At 37.3% G+C, this 20267-nt stretch overlaps 1 protein-coding gene across 4 annotated transcripts in view; it reads right to left on the bottom strand.

Annotated features, from left to right (window-relative positions):
- Window positions 1-20267, bottom strand: part of PLPPR1 (phospholipid phosphatase related 1) — a 282374-nt gene that overhangs the window by 128089 nt on the left and 134018 nt on the right. For 3 of the 4 annotated variants that reach the window (XM_059925194.1, XM_059925197.1, XM_059925196.1), the window contains exon 2: window positions 12542-12649. In XM_059925194.1, the coding sequence (XP_059781177.1) occupies window positions 12542-12604 (63 nt within the window). In that variant the 5' untranslated portion in view covers window positions 12605-12649. Of the gene's footprint in view, window positions 1-12541; window positions 12650-12827; window positions 13141-20267 lie in introns of those variants that run through there. The other variant, XM_059925195.1, reaches the window with a different exon arrangement.

The following is a 20267-nucleotide window of genomic DNA, read 5'->3' as shown; positions in this document are numbered from 1 at the left end:
AAGTAGTTTATTTGTGAAGTGATCCAGGAAGCACCTGAAGGAGGGGGAAGGGAGGCAAGGAAGGGAGGAAAGCCAATGAAGGTGCACTAGTGAATAGGTTACCACTAGGGGCAACTGGCATTCTACCTCGCTGGGAACCTCTCAGAGACTATATGAAACTCCCTTCAGAATAGTCCTGCTGAGGAGTGAGGAAGGTAGACAGTTTATCCACCATCATGCCTTCTTCATTGGTCAAGGGGAACTGAAGGTAACCCCCCAGCCATCATGGCCTCCTCAACTTGTTAGGCCTAGCATGTTTCTACAGCTAGAGAATGGCCCCTAGACAGAGGACAGAGAAACCTGTATGTCTGTTCAGGACTGTTTGCAAGTGCCCTGGGTCAAGGAAAAATGGGCAGGGTGCTGCCCGCATTTGCTGCACTGTGTCTGTCCACAATGAACTGCTTTATTGATCGACTTAGTTTTCAACTTTACTGGACATAATGACCTGAAAGACAAAGAAAAATACATGTCTCTAGCCCCCTGCCCCCATTCTGATTAAGATCAGTAGTTGGGTTCAGGAACCTGAATTTTAACAAGCACCCAGTTGTTCCAAAGCAAGTGGGCCACTGTGTGAAAATACTGTGCTAGTGTCGCCAAAGACCATGAATTCATCCCATGTGTGTTAACCAGTGTCTGGGAGAGAAAAATCTCTAAATTGGCCACAGATGGATCTTACTTTCCTATGTCCCATTTTTTCAAATATAAGCTGTTGCTTGTAAGGGGAATATAATGAGAGTATGTGGATGGTTAGCACTTTGGAAGTCTAATTCTGGAAAATCACTTTAAATATAGATGCATCCAACTGATCATGGGTCAGAAGCAAAATTACCAGATACCCTTATGGTGGAGTGACCATACTTTTCCAACAAGATGGTGTGATGAGTAGGAGTGAATATAGGGGGAAAATAAGAAGAGTTGACATTGAAACAGAAAATGAAGTCATTGTACCTACATGTGTTGGTCAGAATTCTTAGGAAAAAAATATCTTCAAGCCTTCGTTACAGGGAGCTTGCATATAAACCAGTGCAGCTTTGGGAAGCATCAAAGCCAGGCCAATTGCTGAAACCATCTTTTTCAAAGTTTCCTGGGTTATGATAAAGGGTGACATGGTACTTCTAAAAGCAATTGGCTATGCTCAGAATTTTTTTGATGAAGTATTGTTCCTTTCACATTATTCTCATCTGTCTGATAGATATTATGGAGAGAGGGCAATGAGGGCCCTGGGGCCATGACACTTGTTCGTCTCTCTAAGAATGATATTCTACAGTCTGGAGAGAGACGGCATCTATTGTAAATAGTGCACATCTGAGCTCATGTCTCCTCTCCTTGGCTCCAGGTTCTCACCATCACTTCTCTCTGACATTTCCTGTTATCAGATAAGGTATAAACTTAAAATATCCAGAAGTATCCTGGTTTCCCAAAGCCTTTAGGATAAATACATTGCTTAATATGGCCTGCAAGGTACTTCATGACCTGGCCTCTGTCTGCCTTCCCGGTCGCCTCTGTCTGCCTTCCCGGTCTCCTCTGTCACTAATCCCTGTTTTATCCTTTAAGCTCCAGCCTTATTAAAACTCTTTGAGCTTTTCAATTGTCTGTAGATTCTTAGTTCTTGGCTCATGCCAAGCTGTCTCTTCCTCCTGGAAGACTCCTCCTCCTCCTCCTCCTTCACTTGAGTGAACACTCACTAATCTTCAGGCATCGCTCTAAATGAACTTTCTCTGGGATGCTTCCCCCACCCCTTTGGAAGGTAAGTCAGAGCTGTTATAGAATTTTTGTAGGCCTTGGGATCTAACACTTTTGAAGGCTCCTCCTCACATCACATTCAAGTAGATTCAGATATAACATATTATACATTATATAATTGTTCTTGCTAAAATATTAGGAGATGATTTTTATATTTCTGCTTTTGAAATTATTTGGCTATGAATAATTTAATTTGCTATCGATTATGACAGGGTCAAGAGTTACAGGTTTGGTTGCTAACTTAGTTAATAACCAGCTGTGTGACCTTAGACAAATCACTAAACCTCTCTGAATCTCAATCATCTGATCTGAAACAAGAGAGATTTGCAAAGTGATCTAGGCCCCCATTTAGCACTAAGAGCCTTTATTCTTAACTGTGAGGAGAGATGTTTTTGGTGCTGGTAAATGTCTGGGGGTAGGAGTGGGACAAGGATTCTTTACTCCACTGACATAACAGGCACCAAGGAGATACAGCCACTGGTAGGCACTCTGGCCAGAGCTGCCAGTTGAGTAGAAAAAGACAGTTCCACAAATATGTGTAGAAAAGACAGTAGTTCTAAAACTGAAAATAAGAACAATCATTATTTTATATAATGAACAATCTAATATACCAACCTATAACCAGAGGAAAATCCAGAGCACTCAAATATATTTTCCTAAATATGTTTTTCTAAACAAGACTGACAATTGAAGCATGATTATAAATATTTATAGTAATGCCCCCAAGGCTTCCGTTGGTGACAAACATATAGTATGTGTTGTAAAAAATAAGCCAGTGTTAGAAAGAGCAACCCTCACTATTGTTTCAATTAATTCTACACTGAGAAATGATATGAGACTGCAGATTTTTTTGTGAATGAGTTTAAGTTACAGAAGAAGTAGACTGTTTCTATCTTTGTACAAAGGTATTTTCATATTTCATACTATACACATCAATAACTTAGTGTAATCTTAAAAGGAAGTTATTTTTTCTCTGATAGAAAAAGTAATCAAGTTCTATGCAAAAAATGTACTTCTAATCCCAACACTCAGAGATGAACACTGAGTTTTGCACATACCTTTTCTTTCTAGGCAGTTATATAGCCACATATGCATATTTCCAAAATGGCATTACGTTTTACAGCTGTGCTGCAGAATTTGAATGGAGAGGTTATCTGGCTTGGAGGCTACAATATCTACTGCCATGACCTGAACACACCTGGCATGTCTGAGAAGTCAATGCAGCTGATGGTCCACAAAACATTTTCCATGAACTAATCTGCATGGGAAAAGGGGAAGGAAAAACACGAATAGAGGAGACAAGTGTCTGCCTTAGGTTTTGGTCCTTCCACGAGTACATGGATTCAGTCAGGTCTGAGTTCTGTGAACAGAAGGCTGTAGAGACACAGCAGCGCCCCCTGATGTTCAGGTGACCAAGTGAAACATCAAGTTGGGAGTAGGGTTTTTTCCTATCCTCTGTGTAGACAAAGTACCAGTGGCTGAGATATTAGCATCCCCCATGGGAGCAAAGCCAGCAGTGGTAGGGATGAGGCACCTTTATGTGGCTTCTTTGCTTGAGAAAATGGATATGCATGGCTGGAGCTGATGAACAAAATTCTCTAATTCTCTGGGTAATAAGAGCCCAGAGACTGCTTCATGAGCATTGGTATCAATCCCGGGCTTAACCAGGGAAGACTGGAGAGCTTCTGGAACCCTCCATGAGCAGGTGTGAGCAATAGACGGTAGAGAACAGACTTGTGGTTGCCAAGGGGGAGGGAAGGATTGAGAGTTTGGGATTAGCAGATGCAAACTAGTATATATAGAATGGATAAACAACAAGGTCCTACTGTATAGCACAGGGAGCGATATTCAATATCCCGTGATAAAGCATAATGGAAAAGAACATAAAAAGGAATGTATATATATGTATAACTGAATCACTTTGCTGTACAGCAGAAATTAACAGAACATTGTAAATCAACTATGCTTCAATAAAAAAAGTGTGCTTTTGGGGTCAAAAGGGGAGTATAAAATCTTGAAGATTTTAGGACACAGTGCCAAGCTGCTTCTCCCTACAGATTGCTATTTCAACATTCCTATAAATTATAATTTTTATATGCTGTGAGATAGATTTGAATTCGAGGGTTTTTTGTTATTGTTTTAGAATAAATGATCATAACATTGCATTGGTTTAAAAATTAGGCTTGAATCCTAATTCCAAGATTACATCAAGAGAAATACAAAGAGTTTGGCCAGCCACACATATCAGTGACAACTTAGACTGCTTCATATTATATTTAAAGGATGAATTTTATAAGAAAATGCATCACAAAGCAAAGAATGAATTCACCTGCAGCCTGTGCAAAATAATATACTGCAGTAGGGACAAGATGTTTTTATAGTTCTTGAAGAATATAACTGTTCAGTCCAGAGTCTGTCATTATTTTGGCATGATTGTCTGGGCTCGTGACCCATAAGGTAGAATGTAAAATTCTATGAGGATCAGAGTATTGGTGCATTCATTCAACATTATGAAGAATGCTTGGTTTAAGGTGCTATGTCAATTATTAGGGAAACTGATAGGAAGCATGCTACCACATTGTATACAGCATGGGAATAAGGTGGTCTAGAAAACGACACAAAGTAGGTGGCTGAATTAAGGAAAGCATTCTTGGGTAGAATCTGGGAAACGGCACTTGGGTGTAGATGGTTCTCAACATTGGTATTTTGATAATATGAAAAATAGATACCTAAATACTGGCATCGTCCTTTTGCCCCAGTACTGCAAACAGTAGTCAAAATGATGATTAAATAAGGAAATGCATGGGAAAGCACTTTATAACATGCATTTGTCATTGCAAGTTTTAAAAGACCACAGATTTTTCATTACTTTGTTTGAAACCTTACCCGATAACATCTCAATATATTCTAAAAACATTATCCCCCTAAGGCCAGGAATGTTGCATATCTGAGGATTAAACTGCCAGAGTTCCTCTCTAATTGTCAGGGGTTTGGTGTCCATGTATATGTGTGTGTGAGTATGTGTTTGGTTAGTTTTATTTTTCATCTTTGTTGATTTTGTTTTCTGTTTTATATTGGGTAGAATCTGTTATTTTAAATTATTTTTATGCTAACATTTATTAACCACTTGTTACTTGACAAGCACTTTCAGACGCATTACCTCATTTCTCAAAAGTGCTCAGGAAGAAGCTGTTTTTACTTCCACTTCACAGATGAAGCAACTGAGGTTCAAGGAAGGTGCACAAGTTTCTAGCAGCAGAGCCAGGACTCAAACCCAGTGCTTCTGACATCAAGTTATTTTCTCATTCTACTCTACTATGCATGAGGATAAGATTTTGATACTTTCTCCTTGCAAGAACCAGCAGAGTTTTTTCTTTTTTTTTTTTTTAAAGGAGAAAAAGATCTCAATGTGACTTAAATATAAATGCAATCTAAGTCTCAGCAACAAGGCAATCAGAGCTGCTAAATCTTAGCAGCTGCAAGTAAAGAGCAGAAAGCAAGGCCAAGCAACTCTTCTTTTAAAATTTGAGGCACATGAAACAAAGATACTGAAATGGCACTCATTGTCCAAAAATGATGAGGTGGAATTCCTTAACTTCTGGCCCTGGAGAAAGACACTCAGAATCACCGAGTTCTTGCAGAACGTCATGAGATTATTTACCTTCAGGCTGGGATTTATAACAATCACCTTGTAGGTTACAGCTGAGAAAAATGAGTTGTCAAAAAAGGCAATAACAATTGCAAGCACAAGCAACTGTCAAAATGATAAAACTGTCACATCTATACATATCAAGCAACAGTTGCATTCATTATGTACAACTCCTGGTACTTAATACTGTCTGCCAAGGAAAGCTAAGTTCCATTTAGAGTTTTGCTGTTAGCACAAATATATTTGAAAGAGACTTGACTGAGTTTTTCATGATTTTACAGAGAATGCAGTGAAATTGTCTTGAGAGGAATCCACTGATATCTGGGAAGATTTGTCAAAAGGGATATCTCAGCCCTAAGTATTTTGCAAAAGTACACCGGTATTGATTCTGGGGACATGTGAGATCTCAAACAGCTTGTATTCTCATTTTTAGGGAAAAGAATTATACTTCAATGACCAATTTGAGTGTGTTTTCCCTCAGGGAAATTCTCCGTTTGTAGATCTTCAAGCATGAGAGGTATTGCTGAAATGACAGAGAAAAGGAGAGAGAGAAGGAAAGCATGGAGAGAGGGAGAAGGGATCAGAAATATATTAAAAGGGAGAGACAGAGGTAGGGAAGGCAGAGGGAGAGAAAGAGAAAAATGGACTAAGGATGAAAACCACAAAGAATATTTGATTATTTTGATCACTTTTTTGAAGGTACTTTGTTGTACATTTATCCTCACCAAAAATTAATATTATTGATTTCAAGGAGTAAAAATGAGGAAGAGGAAGTTGATGTCCTCCTCATGTTCATTTATAGGTTGGTAACTTTCTACCACTTTTCCTACACCCTCTGACTTTTCTAGCTTTTGTCTAGTTCAGCATTTGCTCTTTTTTTACTTGCTCTAGTAGAACCAGATCAGTGAAGAGATGAAAGCTGGCCAGAATTTTAGTGATTCTGGAGTTCCCTCTCATTAGTGATAGAAAAGTTTATATTCTGGCCCTTAAAGTCATTATTCTCTTGTCAAGGGCTTTCCATTTAAGAGGCTTTAGCCAGCATGGAAAGGTACATTTTAAGGATTAGCTGACACTGGGAGATGTATACGAGACATTTTTCTGAATATCTAACTTTCGAGGGCTTGGTTTCAGGAAGCACCAGCATTACCCATTGCATATCGTACTTCTCAATCTGTTCTGCTGTCCTCCCACTGTTAATCCCCTCCTTTCAGCCCATTACCTTCTATATGTACTCTCTTAATCTACAAACTTTGCTCTCTCTCCAATGACATCTTAACCCCTTATTTTCATTTGTGACATTCAAGGATTACCTAGAGCAATGCTCTCCTGACTTGTTACCATCATGAGACCTTTCCTGCTGCATGCTGCTTTGTCAGATAGCCTCTCTAGCACTGTTTCAGCCTTCTGGGTGAAAATTTCACCCAGAAAGCAGGCTCCTGCTTTGTCAACAGGCTTCTGCTTTGTCAGCACATTTGAATTTTAGAGACTGGTTGGCAGCTATTCTCCTCACCAATTACCACAAATAAAACACCGCCCCCTGCCCCCCAGTCAAAATTTTGTGCTCATATAGTTGAAATCACCAAGAAAATACACATCAGTGCTCCAACTGTGGGTACTTTGTGTCTCTCATCCCCACCCTCCATCCCCCACACATGTTAAACATGGCCTAACAACCATGGACCTGCAAAAAACTTGGTGAGATCCAAGTTACAGAAACCTAGTTAGTATGTAAAGTATGCAAAAAGGGCAAAATACTTAATGACTTGGGAGAGAAAACTAAGTTCTAAAAAAGTGAGTGTTGAATGAATGAATGCATTCATGGAACAAAGATGGCATGAAAACATTCTAATGCAAACATCTACAAGCAATGGTTAGCCTTTTTCTTTCTTTTTAATTCACAGGTGAGCTCAATCAAAAAGCGTACTGAAAATGAGTGGTAACTGAGTAAACTGATGATAAGTGAACCTAAATGGGACTAGAGAAAGGAGTACATGTCAATCTTAGTAACAAGGTTTGGGTTTTAATGTCCATGAGGATAGGACATCCTGAGGACTTGAGTTGGAACTGAGACTCTTATGTAAAAACCAGAATTCCTGAAAGCTTGCTTTTCACTTCAGAGAAGAAGTGTTCTATGTAAATCCACCTGCTGGCACAGGAAGACTACAAGGAAGATGAACTTTGATTAATTATACTTTGGGATTGTGCAAATTCGACTTACGAATATAGTAGCGTAAACCCAAGAGAAACATGCATGTAAAAACTTTCCAAAGAGATACTCTTAAAACCTAAGGCCCACATGAATTCTACAGAAGAAGCAAGCTCTGCCAAAAATGAGCTAAAAATAATTAAAAGTATAAATAAACAATTCACCATGAGCTAGAGACAACAGACACAACATACAGGAGGATTACAATATCAGTAATTTCAGAAAAGAGAATACTCTGAAAGAATAAAAAATAAAAACCATAAGCATAGAAGTACTATAAAAACAGATTTTTTTTAAATGCACATAGAACTTCTAGATATTAAAAAAAGATGGGTTAAGAGACATGGACTATAGAAAGAATAAGAAGATCCAACATACATCAAGTAGAAAAAGAGAACAGAGAATGGAGGAAGAGAATATTTGAAGATGTGATGTCTGAGAGTTTTATAGAATTGGTATAAACATGGCTTCATATTCAAGATGTAAAACAAGTCCTAGCCAGTATAAATACACACTTAGATATGTTATACTGAATTTCAGGACACCAAAGAAAAATGTAAAAGCAACTGGAGAGAAAAAGTGGATTACCTATTAAGAACAGTAATAAGAGAAAAGAGTTTTTATAGCAACAATAAAGACATGGGATGGAAGGAGAGTGAAATGGATTAACATTATGAAAGTTCTGAGAGTAGAAAATAAACTAGTCAATCTAGAATTCAATGCCAAGATAGATAACCATTCCAGATTAATTGTAATGTAAAGATGACTTCAGATAAATATTAAGAAGTTTTACAATTCACTAGATCCTTGCTGAAACAACTATTAAAGGATAAACTTCATGAGGAAATTAAATCCTGAAGGAGAAGAATAAAAGGAGGAATGGTAAGCAAAAAACCTCCAAACTGATGAATATGCGGGTAAAGTCACTGAAGCTGTGACTGAAAAATTAATGAAAAATTTAAGGAAGATATAAAAATCATGAATGACGCTCAAGGTCTTGAAGTGACCTAAAAATAGCAATAAAAGAAGCATAGAGCTATTGATTAACCTCAATTTTTGTTGTTTATATATTTAAAATTTAGGACTAAGCTTTAAAAGAATAGAAATAAAATCTATAATTTGTAACATAAAGGGGGATTCAAACAAGGAATCTAATTTAGAAGGCAGAACAGAAAAAAAAGTCCATGCTTATTTATAATTTAATATTGAAACATGAAGTATTTCCTTTAAAGTCAGCAACAAGGTAAGGATGTCCTCTACCATTGCCTTTATCCAATATTACCCTGGGGAACCTTAGCCAAAACAATAAGACAAGAAAAACAAATTAATCGTAACAATCAGAAAAGAAAAAACCAGATCTGCTACTACTTGCAGATTATATAACTGAAAAAAAATCTAAGAAATATACAGATACTAGTAAAACCAATAGTCAAGTTTAACAAAGTTTTTTCAAGAAAACTGATTTAAAATATTGTTTCTATAATGAAGCAACAAACACCTGGAAAATGTAATCATCTCCCCACAATTCCACCACTAGGCAATCCAAGGAAAGCCCTTGCACACATGTGCATAGAGACAGAAATAAGAATATTTTCTGCAAAAAAAAAAGCTGTAAGAGTATAAAACTTTAAAAAAAATAAACAAAAAAGAATCAACAAAACCATCCTTCAGTAGGTATAGTCACACAATGGGATAAAATGCAACAATTAAAAAGAATGAATTGCCAATCTGGACAAATCTCAGAAACATAATGTTGAATGAAAAGGTAAGTTGCAAAAAGAAAGTTCATTATGGTATCATTTATGTAAAATCTCCCTAAAATATAATTTATGAATATATCGACATGTAGGGAAAATATGAAAATATGCGTAAGAATCATGCAGGGGAATGGAGCCTCTAACTTCACATACATACAACTGACCCTTGAACAATGCGGGGGTTAATCCACATGTAACTTATAGTCAGGACTCTATATCCGTGGTTCCTCCACATCCACGGATTCAACCAACCATGGACTGTGTAGCACTGTAGGGTTTACTATTGAAAAACAACTGCATATAAGTGGAATCGTGCAATTCAAATCCACATTGTTCAAGGGTCAACTGTAGTTACTTCTGGGTCTAGGACAATAGGACTTCAGCCATAGCTGTAATATTTTATATTTCTTGAAAAAATATTTGAAGCACATATGGCATAATTTTAAGATTTGGTCTTGATGGTAGGTGCAGTGATGTCTGTTATATTATTTTCTCTGTTTGAATCTTTTCATAATTAAAAAGCAACGTGAAAAGATATTTATTGATCATATTGACATTTTAACCAAGTTATTTTTGATCAAGTTTTCTGATATTCCAGTTATAATGCCTAAAATAATGTAGGTAAATAATAAGTATTTTCTTTTGTTTCTTTTGTTTTGTTCCCATTGGATCTTACTCAAAGTTTTGTTGTGCAATCTCAGAAGAGACTTAAAAAAATTTTTTTAACCTTTTGACCCCCTTTACCCATTTCTGTCCTCCTCACTGTACCCCCACCTCTGGCAACCACAAATCTGTTCTCTGTATCTATGAGCTTGTTTTTTTTTCCTTTTCAGATTCCACATATGTATTCCACATATTTAATTTCACAATCATACAGTATTTGTCTTTCTTTGACTGACTTGTTTCACTTAGTGTAATGCCCTTGAGATCCATACATGTCACAAATGGCAGTATTTCACTTCTTTTTGATGGCTGAATAATATTCCATTGTATATATACACCACAATTGCATTATACATTCATCTATTGTCGGACATTTAGGTTGTTTCCGTATCTTGGCTATTGTAAATAGTGCAGCAACGAACATGGGGTACATTTAACAATAAGCATTTGATGAATGAAATGCATGAGAATCATGAAAGCCACTTTGAGAGTCACCTCTTCCCTTCTCAGTTTCTACTTTATTCTACTTCACTTCTGCTTTTTCTTTCTCCTGATTGTTTCAGATAAGTCAGTGATATGTCTTAAACTATGCAAAGTAAGAATGACAATACAGCAAGAAAAAGAATAAGCTATCTTTCCTCTCCAAGATTTTTCTTATATTTATGTTTGTGTCAGGTTAAGGCATACAAAGATTAATTTATGTCTTTTGTTGTTTGCTCTACTCATCAAGCTCATCATTCACACATTAGAGGGCTGAAAATCTTTAGAGATAGAGCCTCCTGCAATAAATTAAATCTCTTACTTTAAGGTTTGTTTCCTGTTCGATTTTTAAGAAAATTTAAAATAAAATTGCCACCGTGAGGATAAGGATGATGACAGGTGACTTATTCTAAATTACCCCTAGTTTACTTTAAAATTTTATTTTTCTTATGACAAAAGAGAAAGGGTTTTAACATTGAAAAATATAATGTTACAGCCTTCTACCATTTCCCCCATGAGCAGTGGGAGAAAGGACTCCTTTTTCTACATTACAATTTCAATATGAACAATAGTAACTAGAACCCACTATATATATAATGTACAGTTATTGTCTGAAAGGAGTTATTCTTGGCCTTGTATAGCAAGATAAGAGTATTAAGAATATGTGTTTATGTTGAGAGATGAGTTCTTTGTTTATCCTTTCAGAGCTATAGCTTGAGTCTGAGTATCTTAACTTATATCAACACCTCTGTCCCAACCTAATCTCCTATATTTCCACCTGGTTTTTCAATACAAACAGGTTCACAAATATCACCAGAAAATAAATCATACTTGGCCCCAAAATCAGAATGCTCAAAATTATCCAACTGACTATGTAAACAGCTAAAGTTATTTCAAGAGCTAGAAGATAAAAACAAACAAACAAACAAACAAAAACTTGTTTCATTGATTCATAGGCTGTGTTTAAATAACGTATGTACTGAAAGTACATTTTTGCTAATATCAGTAGTGGTTTAATTCAAGTGTCTGTTTTCACACAGGTAATAAAATGGATCAATGTGCATATTCCTCCCATACTCAGCCAAAAAGATCCCCTGCCCCATAACATAAGAACAAGCTACAGATGATCCTTGGGATGGAGAGACTATATGGGTAGTTACCCAGAAAGGAAACTCAGGACATTTACTTTTCAGCTCTTTATATCGTCATATTTTAAACACAATTTTCAGGATAAAAACCAATCTGTTAGATGCTCTATTTCTTGGAGTAGATGCTCTATCTCTTGGAGAAGAAAGATATAATATCATCTCTGGCAAATCAACATCTTATTTTGAGATAACCTGGAGTAGCTTTTTTTTTTCATCATATTATTCCAAATTTCCTAAAATTTCCATGTCTTTGTCTCTTCCATAGCAAACATTATAGAAAGGGAGGTACGGTGGGGAAAGGGTGCAGGAAGTTTAACCAAAAAGAGGCTGGAGAAATTGTTTGCTGGTACAAAGTTGGAGCAACTCAACAAAATCATTTATGAACAAAAGAAGTTGCACACTATACAAGTTCTCAATAACCCACTAAAGAAAAATGCCCAGTGGAGAGAGTCAACTCTAAGATTTCTTTTTCTTTATATGGGCTCCAAGGCAAAAGGCCATCAACTAACATCATCTGTAAACCTCTTTTATTGAATTCCTAAAACATGATATTGATTTTTTAAAAAATAATTTAATCAAAATGCTGCATTCATAATTAATAATACATTCAAGTCACCACTGAAAATAAAAGAAATCTAATAAAACACAATTATTTTGTACCCCGTACATGAACCTTGTTCTATGGCTTCCTATTCAAGAAACACTTGGCATATCTTATTAATTCTTTACCAATATTTGTGCTATCAAAATTTCATTATCATAAGATTAAATAATTTTACAAAATAATCCAAGTTCTCAGCATAAAAACTGCTACAATTATTCCAATTTGTCTGTAAAGGCAAATAAATACACCTACCTCAACAAATATAAAACACGGGATGATGGAATAACTTCGTTGAGTGTTGTTTCCTACAGCCATTTCTTACAACATGTAGCAAGGCTGCACTGTCTTAAACTGTCCAGGCTGAAATAGAAAATAGATGGCATGGTGTTAAGAACCATATGTTTAGCAGTCCTACATAAAAATATCAGCTACCCTCTAGATAAGCAAGGTGTGTTCAAACAATGCAAAACACTAATCTACAACACAGTCAAGTCAGACTAATAATCAGTCCAGAGAAAAGAAAAGAATGTATACTAGCCATGAACAGTCTCTGAGCCTAAATGACCAGGTAGGGAGCTCCTGTGCACACAGTTATAGTGAACAGAATTCTAATCGCCTGGTGCTGCACAGTGCCATAACCCAGTAGACTGTGCTCATGCCATGAACGCAGTTTTCACGACAAAACATTTGTTATTGTCCGTTCTGTGTGGATCTCCCCTTTCTGTGCCTCATCCTTGCAGTTTGCAATCTAGGGACTCGTTTATTTCTGCCTTTGCCTCTCCCTTTGGAGCTGACATTTAGCACTGAGGCACTAATCCCTGACTTCCTTCCTTGACCACCCTTTGCCCTTGCTCCCTTGACTGCAGGGCTATTAACTACTCTGGATTAATACATCACTGATCCCTCTCACTGGGTTCCCTCAGCCGTGTCTGTGTGTGTGTGTGTGTGTGTGTGTGTGTGTGTGTGTGTGTGTGTTCCAAACACAAAACACTGACACCATAAACATTCTCCTATAAGAACGGAGTAGCTGGGCTATAGCAGAGTATTTTAAATATTTGTTAGAACTCTTCTGTCCTACTTTGAACTGAAAATATTCCTGTATTAAAAGATCAGTTAGTTTTGGTTCTTCTTCAAACAATAACAACAACAAATAGAGATTTTAGTCTTTTCTGAAACTTCCACAGCCCAGTAAAAAGAATTTTCCACTATACCTTTTATTCTCTATCCAAAGCAATACTTGACATGTTTCAGGTATCTGCTTTCGAGTCATTATTTTTTGTTTGTTCTGTTTCTGTGTCAGACTTCCCAATAGTTCTTACGGATTGTGATATGAAGACTGGCACGGGGACTGCTAGTCTATGCAACTGGCCAAGCGCATTTTTTCTTAAAGGTCATGAATTAATGTTCTTAACTTAATTCTGTCTTTAAGTCCGTCCTTATGTTTTTCCAAAATAAAGCTTTAAAATACATTTCCTTCTCTTTTTGAAATGCCAGCTTCTCACGTGTCGACTAAAACTTTCTCTGATCAAATGTAACATTATGTGTAGTATTAAGTCCATACCAATCATAGTGTTTAAATTATTTAATTTTTAGGCAACTTAATTTTTTCAATTAAAATTGGATATTACCTGTTATAAAATACCCATAATATATCTGTTATTTCACCATCTATTTCATGATTTAGGAATAAATAATATTTTTTTTACAATTAGAAAGGAACCCATACATAGAACACACATTGAGTTGATTTGGCAACCATGTATTGGTTTCATTTTATCCTTACTTAATCCAAGTATTTTAGAATTCACTTATCAGTATTTATGATTTAGATGAGTCCTACTGTTAGCATCAACTAAACACAGAACCATACATCTGAAAAGAAAATTAAATTTTTAATCACCTTGAAGTAGGTACAGGCACCAGAAAAAACAAAGGCATCAGACATACCTAGTATTTTAGATGGCTTCTCCATACAGTTAATAAAAAATAGCAATGAAATGGAGAATACAAGACAGGCTTTGGATATCATATAAAGTTCTCCTTTCTATTCACTCTTCTGGTTCAAAATACAAACTAGCTTTTTATATGTGTATGGAGACTACATATATAATATGTATATATACACACATATATGTGTCTATGTATGTATACTATACATAATCAGTAACTATAGTAAGGTATATTTCACATATACTTCACCCATTTCAAGTGTACAATTCAATGATCTTTTAATAAATTTACCAAGTTGTACAATGATCATAAAACAATTTTAGCACTCTTTCCTTCTCCCCCCAAAATAATTGTCATCCCCACCATCACCTCCCTCACCACCTCTCCAGCCCAGCTAGTCACTATTCTCTCTGTCTCTACAGATTTGCTTTTTCTGGATATTTCAAATAAATATAATCATTCCATATGTGGTCTCTTGACCTGGATTCTTAGCATAATGTTTTTGAAGTTTATTCATGTCATAGTGCACATATCAGTAATTTTTCCTTTTTATTACTGAATGTATTTCATCATATGGCTATAGAACCTTTACCAATTGGTGGAAATGTAGGTAGTTTCTAATTTTTGCTGTATCCAATATTAGGTTGTATCCAGTATTATGGATAATGATGCTAAGAACGTCTGTATACTTTCATTTATTGTGGATGTATACCTAAGAGTGGAATTACTGGGCCACACGCTAAATTGTTTTATTTTTTAAAGGAAACTGCAGAAGTGTTCTCCAAAGTGGTTGTGTCATTTTACACTGCCGTCAGCAACAATAAATGTTCTCCTTTCTCCACATCCTAACATTTTTATTGCCTATCTTTCTTATTATAGTCATTTGAGTGAGTGTGAGATAATATCTCATTGTAGTTTTCATTTTGTAAATAACAAATGATATCGAGCATCCTTTCAGGTGCTTATTGCCCATTATTCTATCTTCTTTTGTGAAATAATCAAATCAAAAAAACCAAAAGATTTGGATATTTTCAAGATATAAGTGTTCTTTGTATTATTCTGGATACAAGTCCCTTATCAGATGTATATTTTGTCTTTTGACTATTAATGTGCCTTGGTGTGGATTCCTTTAGGTTTATGCTGCTTAGAGATTTCTTACTACTTGAATCTATGGGTTTATGTTTTTTTCCCAAATTTGGGAAAGTGTTCAGCCATTATTCCTGGAAAACTTTTTAACCCACTCTCTCGTCTCTTTCTGGGACTCCCGTGACATGAATATTAGATCTTTTGTTGTAGTCCCTCATGTCCCTGACATTCTTAATCCCCCCTCCCCAAGTCTATTTTCTCTGTGTTGTTCAGATTGGATATTTTCTATTATTCTATCCTCAAGTTCACTGACTCTTTCCTCTACCATCCCCATTATGGTGTTGAGCCAAGTCCATCCATTGAGTTTATTTCAGTTGTTATATTTCTTAGTTCTAAAATTTATATTTGCTTTTTCTTTATATTTTCTATTTCTTTGCTGAGACTATTTTTTCATGTTTCAAGCATGTCTGTAAGTATTTGTTAAAGTACTTTTATGATGGCCACTTAAATTATTGTCAGATAATTTTATATCATCTTGGTTTTGGTGTCTGGTGATGGTCTTTTCTTATTCAGTTTGCGATCTTCCTGGTTCTTGGTATGAAGAGTGATTTTTGATTGACCTTGGGTTGTTACAAGACTCAGGATTCTGTTTAAAGCTTATGTTTTATCATACTTCCTCTGACACTCCTCTAGTAGGTACGGGGAATGTCACCTTGTTAGTGCCATGTGAAGGTAGAAGTCCGGGTTCTCCACTTGGCCTCCTATGACAGCTAGTTGGGGAGGGACCCCTTTTGCTGGGCAGCAGTAGAGTTCAGGCTCCTCAATAGGGCCCCACTGATACCTCCCTGGCTGGGGAGGGGGTTAGGTACTTCTTCACGGCTCCCCACATGGCCTCCACTGACACTATGGCCTTGCTATTGTTGTGTAATGATAAAACTGAATTTCCACTAGTCCCCCTCTGATACCACTCCAGGGAGGAGAACGTAGGGATGCCTCATTACTGCCTAAAGGGGGTAAAAGTCTAGGCTCCCTGCCATGTTTTCCCCTGATACTGTTGAGCAGGGATGGGGGCCTACTCATTACTGCCCAGCATGAACTAAAGTCCTGGCTCCCTACTTGGCCTTCTCTGATATGACCCCAGCAGGAGTCTAGGGGAGCCTCCTTATAGCCTGGCAAGGGTAGAAGTCCAGGGTCCCCACTTGGTCTTTGCTGACAGAGACAGAGATGGGACTGCAGTTTTTCTGTGGTTTTTGGATATAGTCAAAGGGTTATTTTCTAAAAGTTTGCTGCATTTCTAGGCTGCCCTTTTCCAGGCCCTTTGGCTAGAGAGGTGGCAGGCATTCTTGGGGCTGTTTTGTCTGCAAGTATCAATATCCCAGGTTGTCAGCTTCTCCAATATCCACTCTGAGAGATGAGGTAAAAAGAAATCCTGGGAGGGGCTTCCCTGGTGGCGCAGTGGTTGAGAATCTGCCTGCCAATGCAGGGGACACGGGTTCGAGCCCTGGTCTGGGAAGATCCCACATGCCGTGGAGCAACTGGGCCCGTGAGCCACAATTATTGAGCCTGCGCGTCTGGAGCCTATGCTCCGCAACAAGAGAGGCCGCGATAGTGAGAGGCCCGCGCACCGCGATGAAGAGTGGCCCCTGCTTGCCACAACTAGAGAAAGCCCTCGCACAGAAACGAAGACCTAACACAGCCATAAATAAATAAATTAAAAAAAAAAAAAAAAAAAGAAATCCTGGGAACTCAATATTGTGTTGGTTGTTATGTGAAGTCCCCAGCCAGTCCACCTTTTCTTTGTCTGAGCTTTGTTTACATGTAACATCCAAGATTTTTGGTTGATTTAGTGGGAGGGATGGGGAATGTACATCTTACTCCATCCTCTTAGAAGCAAAAGTTTCCAGAAGTCTTTTTAAAAGAGTACCAAATGGCAGTGACCAAGGTTCTCGTATAGCCTAGCCCCGCTATGTTCTCATGAATTTGAGTCTTTTGATGTCCAAGGTTTCAAAATACCAGAATAGCATCATTTGTTTGTTCATTTGTGAGTCCCTAATTCATGCCAGGAATCCCATTAGACACAACTAGAAGCAATGAATTAGCCAAATACCCTGTATTTAAGGGACTAATAGTCATTAGGAAAAGATTGTTATATTTGTTTGTATATTTGTTTTTCAATGAGTTATTAGAGGGATAATAGCAGCACAAATCACCAATTCTAACTCTTGAGGTCAGGGATCTCTTATCCAACTGGCGTAGTAGATACACTGTCTAGGACCCATAATACTTTTAGGGGCCTATGAAAACATTTTAATTTTTTTTTTAAATAATAAATTTTTAGGTTAGGTACCAAAATATTTTAATATATTATTAAATTCAGTTTTATACCAATTCAACTATAAAATATAAGTTTTAACTTTAATAGAGAAAAGGGTCCACAAAGGCAAAATTGCTTAAAGTCCACAAAAGTAATAAGACAGTCCTAGCTGGGAGAAAGTTAAGGAAAGGTTTCTTAGAGGAGATGGCTATTTAAGTTGATTAAAATAAAGGTAGCTGCTCCCCTATAAGAGGAGGACAAGAGAAGCATTTCAGCTAAAGGGAACAGCAAGAGCTAAGGTTCCAAAGATATAAGCTGGCCTAACATATGTTTGGGAAACTAAAAACACTACCAGCTCAAATGTATGAAAACATTCGAGGATAAGTATAGATGTTACCAAAATTTGTTTATGTATAATACACATAGCGTTTTATACACAAACTCAGAAGCAGAACACCTCAAGGATAAGAAATACAAGGTTGGTCCATTTCCATATCAGATAAGAACATAGGAAAAAAAGAGAATATTGACAGACAGTACTGTTTCCTAGTAATTAACTCAGACAGAGCTCTTCATTTCTAGGCAGGTAAGTATATTATAAATCAGACCTGTCCAATAAAGGAGTCAATGACATCTCATGTATTTCCATTGGATTTTCCATGTAATTCCCTCTTGTTCATAAGAAGTGTAACAATTCCTACTCAACCCAGAACAAATACAAAAATAATTGCTGATTATAAAGTATCTGTTTTAGTGAGACTGAAAATGGATGGTGATGGAGCATGGTCATAGCTAGATGGGGACAAACCTCATTGATTTCTAAGTTATGCAAAGTTGGCTCTAGCTGAGCAGTCAATGAAGTAGCAAGGAACAAAAATGCCCTTGAGAAAGAGTCACCATGTTTCAGTGGACCTTCTGCCCAGCCTTGGTGTGAATCTAGTATTTCCAGTGGCCAAAGTCACAGCCTGTGGTCCTCCTCAGGGGCCCAGAGTCTATGATTTTAGGGAAGCTAGAGCTTGCTCTTTTTATAGAGAATATTTTGAGCTAATTTTGCTAAAAATACCATGGTGGTTCCCTTCAAAGTTAGGATGATATGAATTAATCGAGTTCACTGAGACAAAAATCTAAAAAACAAATAGGCAACAAGGCCACCAGAAATGGTACTTTTCTGAGTAAGCCCAAGAATTCTGCACTCTGAGGCCACATTGATTTAGGACAGTGTTTCTCAACCCCATCACTGTAGATATTGTGGGCTGGAAAATTCTTTGTTGTGAGGGGCTGTCCTGAGTACAGTTGGATGTTTAATTACATCCCCGGCCTCTACCCACAAGACACCAATAGTAGCAACCCTCCTCCCCCAATATTGTGACAACTAAAAATGTCTCTAGACATTGCCAGATACTCCCCTTCAAGGTGGGAAGGAGCAGGGGATGGAGATAGCCTTGGGGGAGAACCACTAATTTTAAAGGATTGAAAGCAGAGGCCCTAGGACACTGGAATTTTTGAGCTAGTGAAGAACTTGCTTCACCAAGGATAAAGGCCACAGTTTTGCCCAAGGGGACAAACCTATTCCTGCTTAGTACCTAACAGAGGAAAATATGGAAACTGTCGAGGTGCCTTATTGGCATTTGGGGAAACAAAGGGCATCTCATGCTCAGAGACCATGATTGGGGTGAGAATAAAGGTACTATAAGTGGTAGTTACTACCACTTTGAATCTCAAAAGAAAGCAGGGCTGTTTTACCCACTGGGGACTATAGGCCCAATTCCTAGGGCCTGTGAGCTATTTAACAGCCCATGAAAATATATAAGAAATTTTAAAAAGGCAGCAAAACTATGTAAAACCAAATGAATAAATATATAAGTGTATACCTAAAAATGTAAAATTCTTGCAATTTCATTACTCAATTTAGTGTTAACAATTAATTTGAAAGTGATTTGTAGATGAAATTCTTAATTCTAAAAATTCCTTTGTTAAGAAACTTTAAATAATTGTAAATTAATAGTTTCAAAAGAAAAGTCATAAAAATCTTTTCATGCAAAATAAAGATTTACTGTCAGATCACTCATTATGTGTTTATCTTCATATGGAGTGGGGCCTCAAAAAGTGAGTGTCAAAACAAGGTTAAACAACCTTAAAATAGCCCTGGAGGGATTTTGCTTTCAGCCAAGTGAAAGTAACTAAGACTGGATTTCATGCCTGGCACAACTAAAAGATACAGACAAAATAAATGAGCCGATGGTATTCAAGGCACTGGATGTGAGGCAATAAAGGGCAGTGATCCCTGAAAGATGGGAACAAACAGAGGCAAGCCTACAATTGCACTAGCTTACTGCCTGGAGAGAGTCTCCAGTCCACGGCACAGAGAGGGGAACCCAGAAGAATGGCCCGTGGCCTCCTTGAGTTGAGTAGACAGAGCTGGGAATGTGGGGAGGCCCAAGGGACTGGAGTTCACAAGGCAGAGAACCAGAGAGAATTCTGCACAGATGGAGCTGGGTTGCCCTGCAGAGAGTCCCCTCGAGTCTTCAGCAGAGTACTGATGAGCATGGGAGAAACGAGCTAAGGCCGGGAGGGAAACCATCCAAAAGGATTAGAGAAAAATCATCATCAGGGCTCACAGGAGACTGA

This window comes from Balaenoptera ricei, chromosome 6 (assembly GCF_028023285.1).
Source record: "Balaenoptera ricei isolate mBalRic1 chromosome 6, mBalRic1.hap2, whole genome shotgun sequence".
Classification (NCBI taxonomy): Eukaryota; Metazoa; Chordata; class Mammalia; order Artiodactyla; family Balaenopteridae; genus Balaenoptera; species Balaenoptera ricei.
The sequence above is the reverse complement of the archived record's forward strand: the minus strand, read 5'-3'. Positions and strand labels throughout refer to the sequence as shown.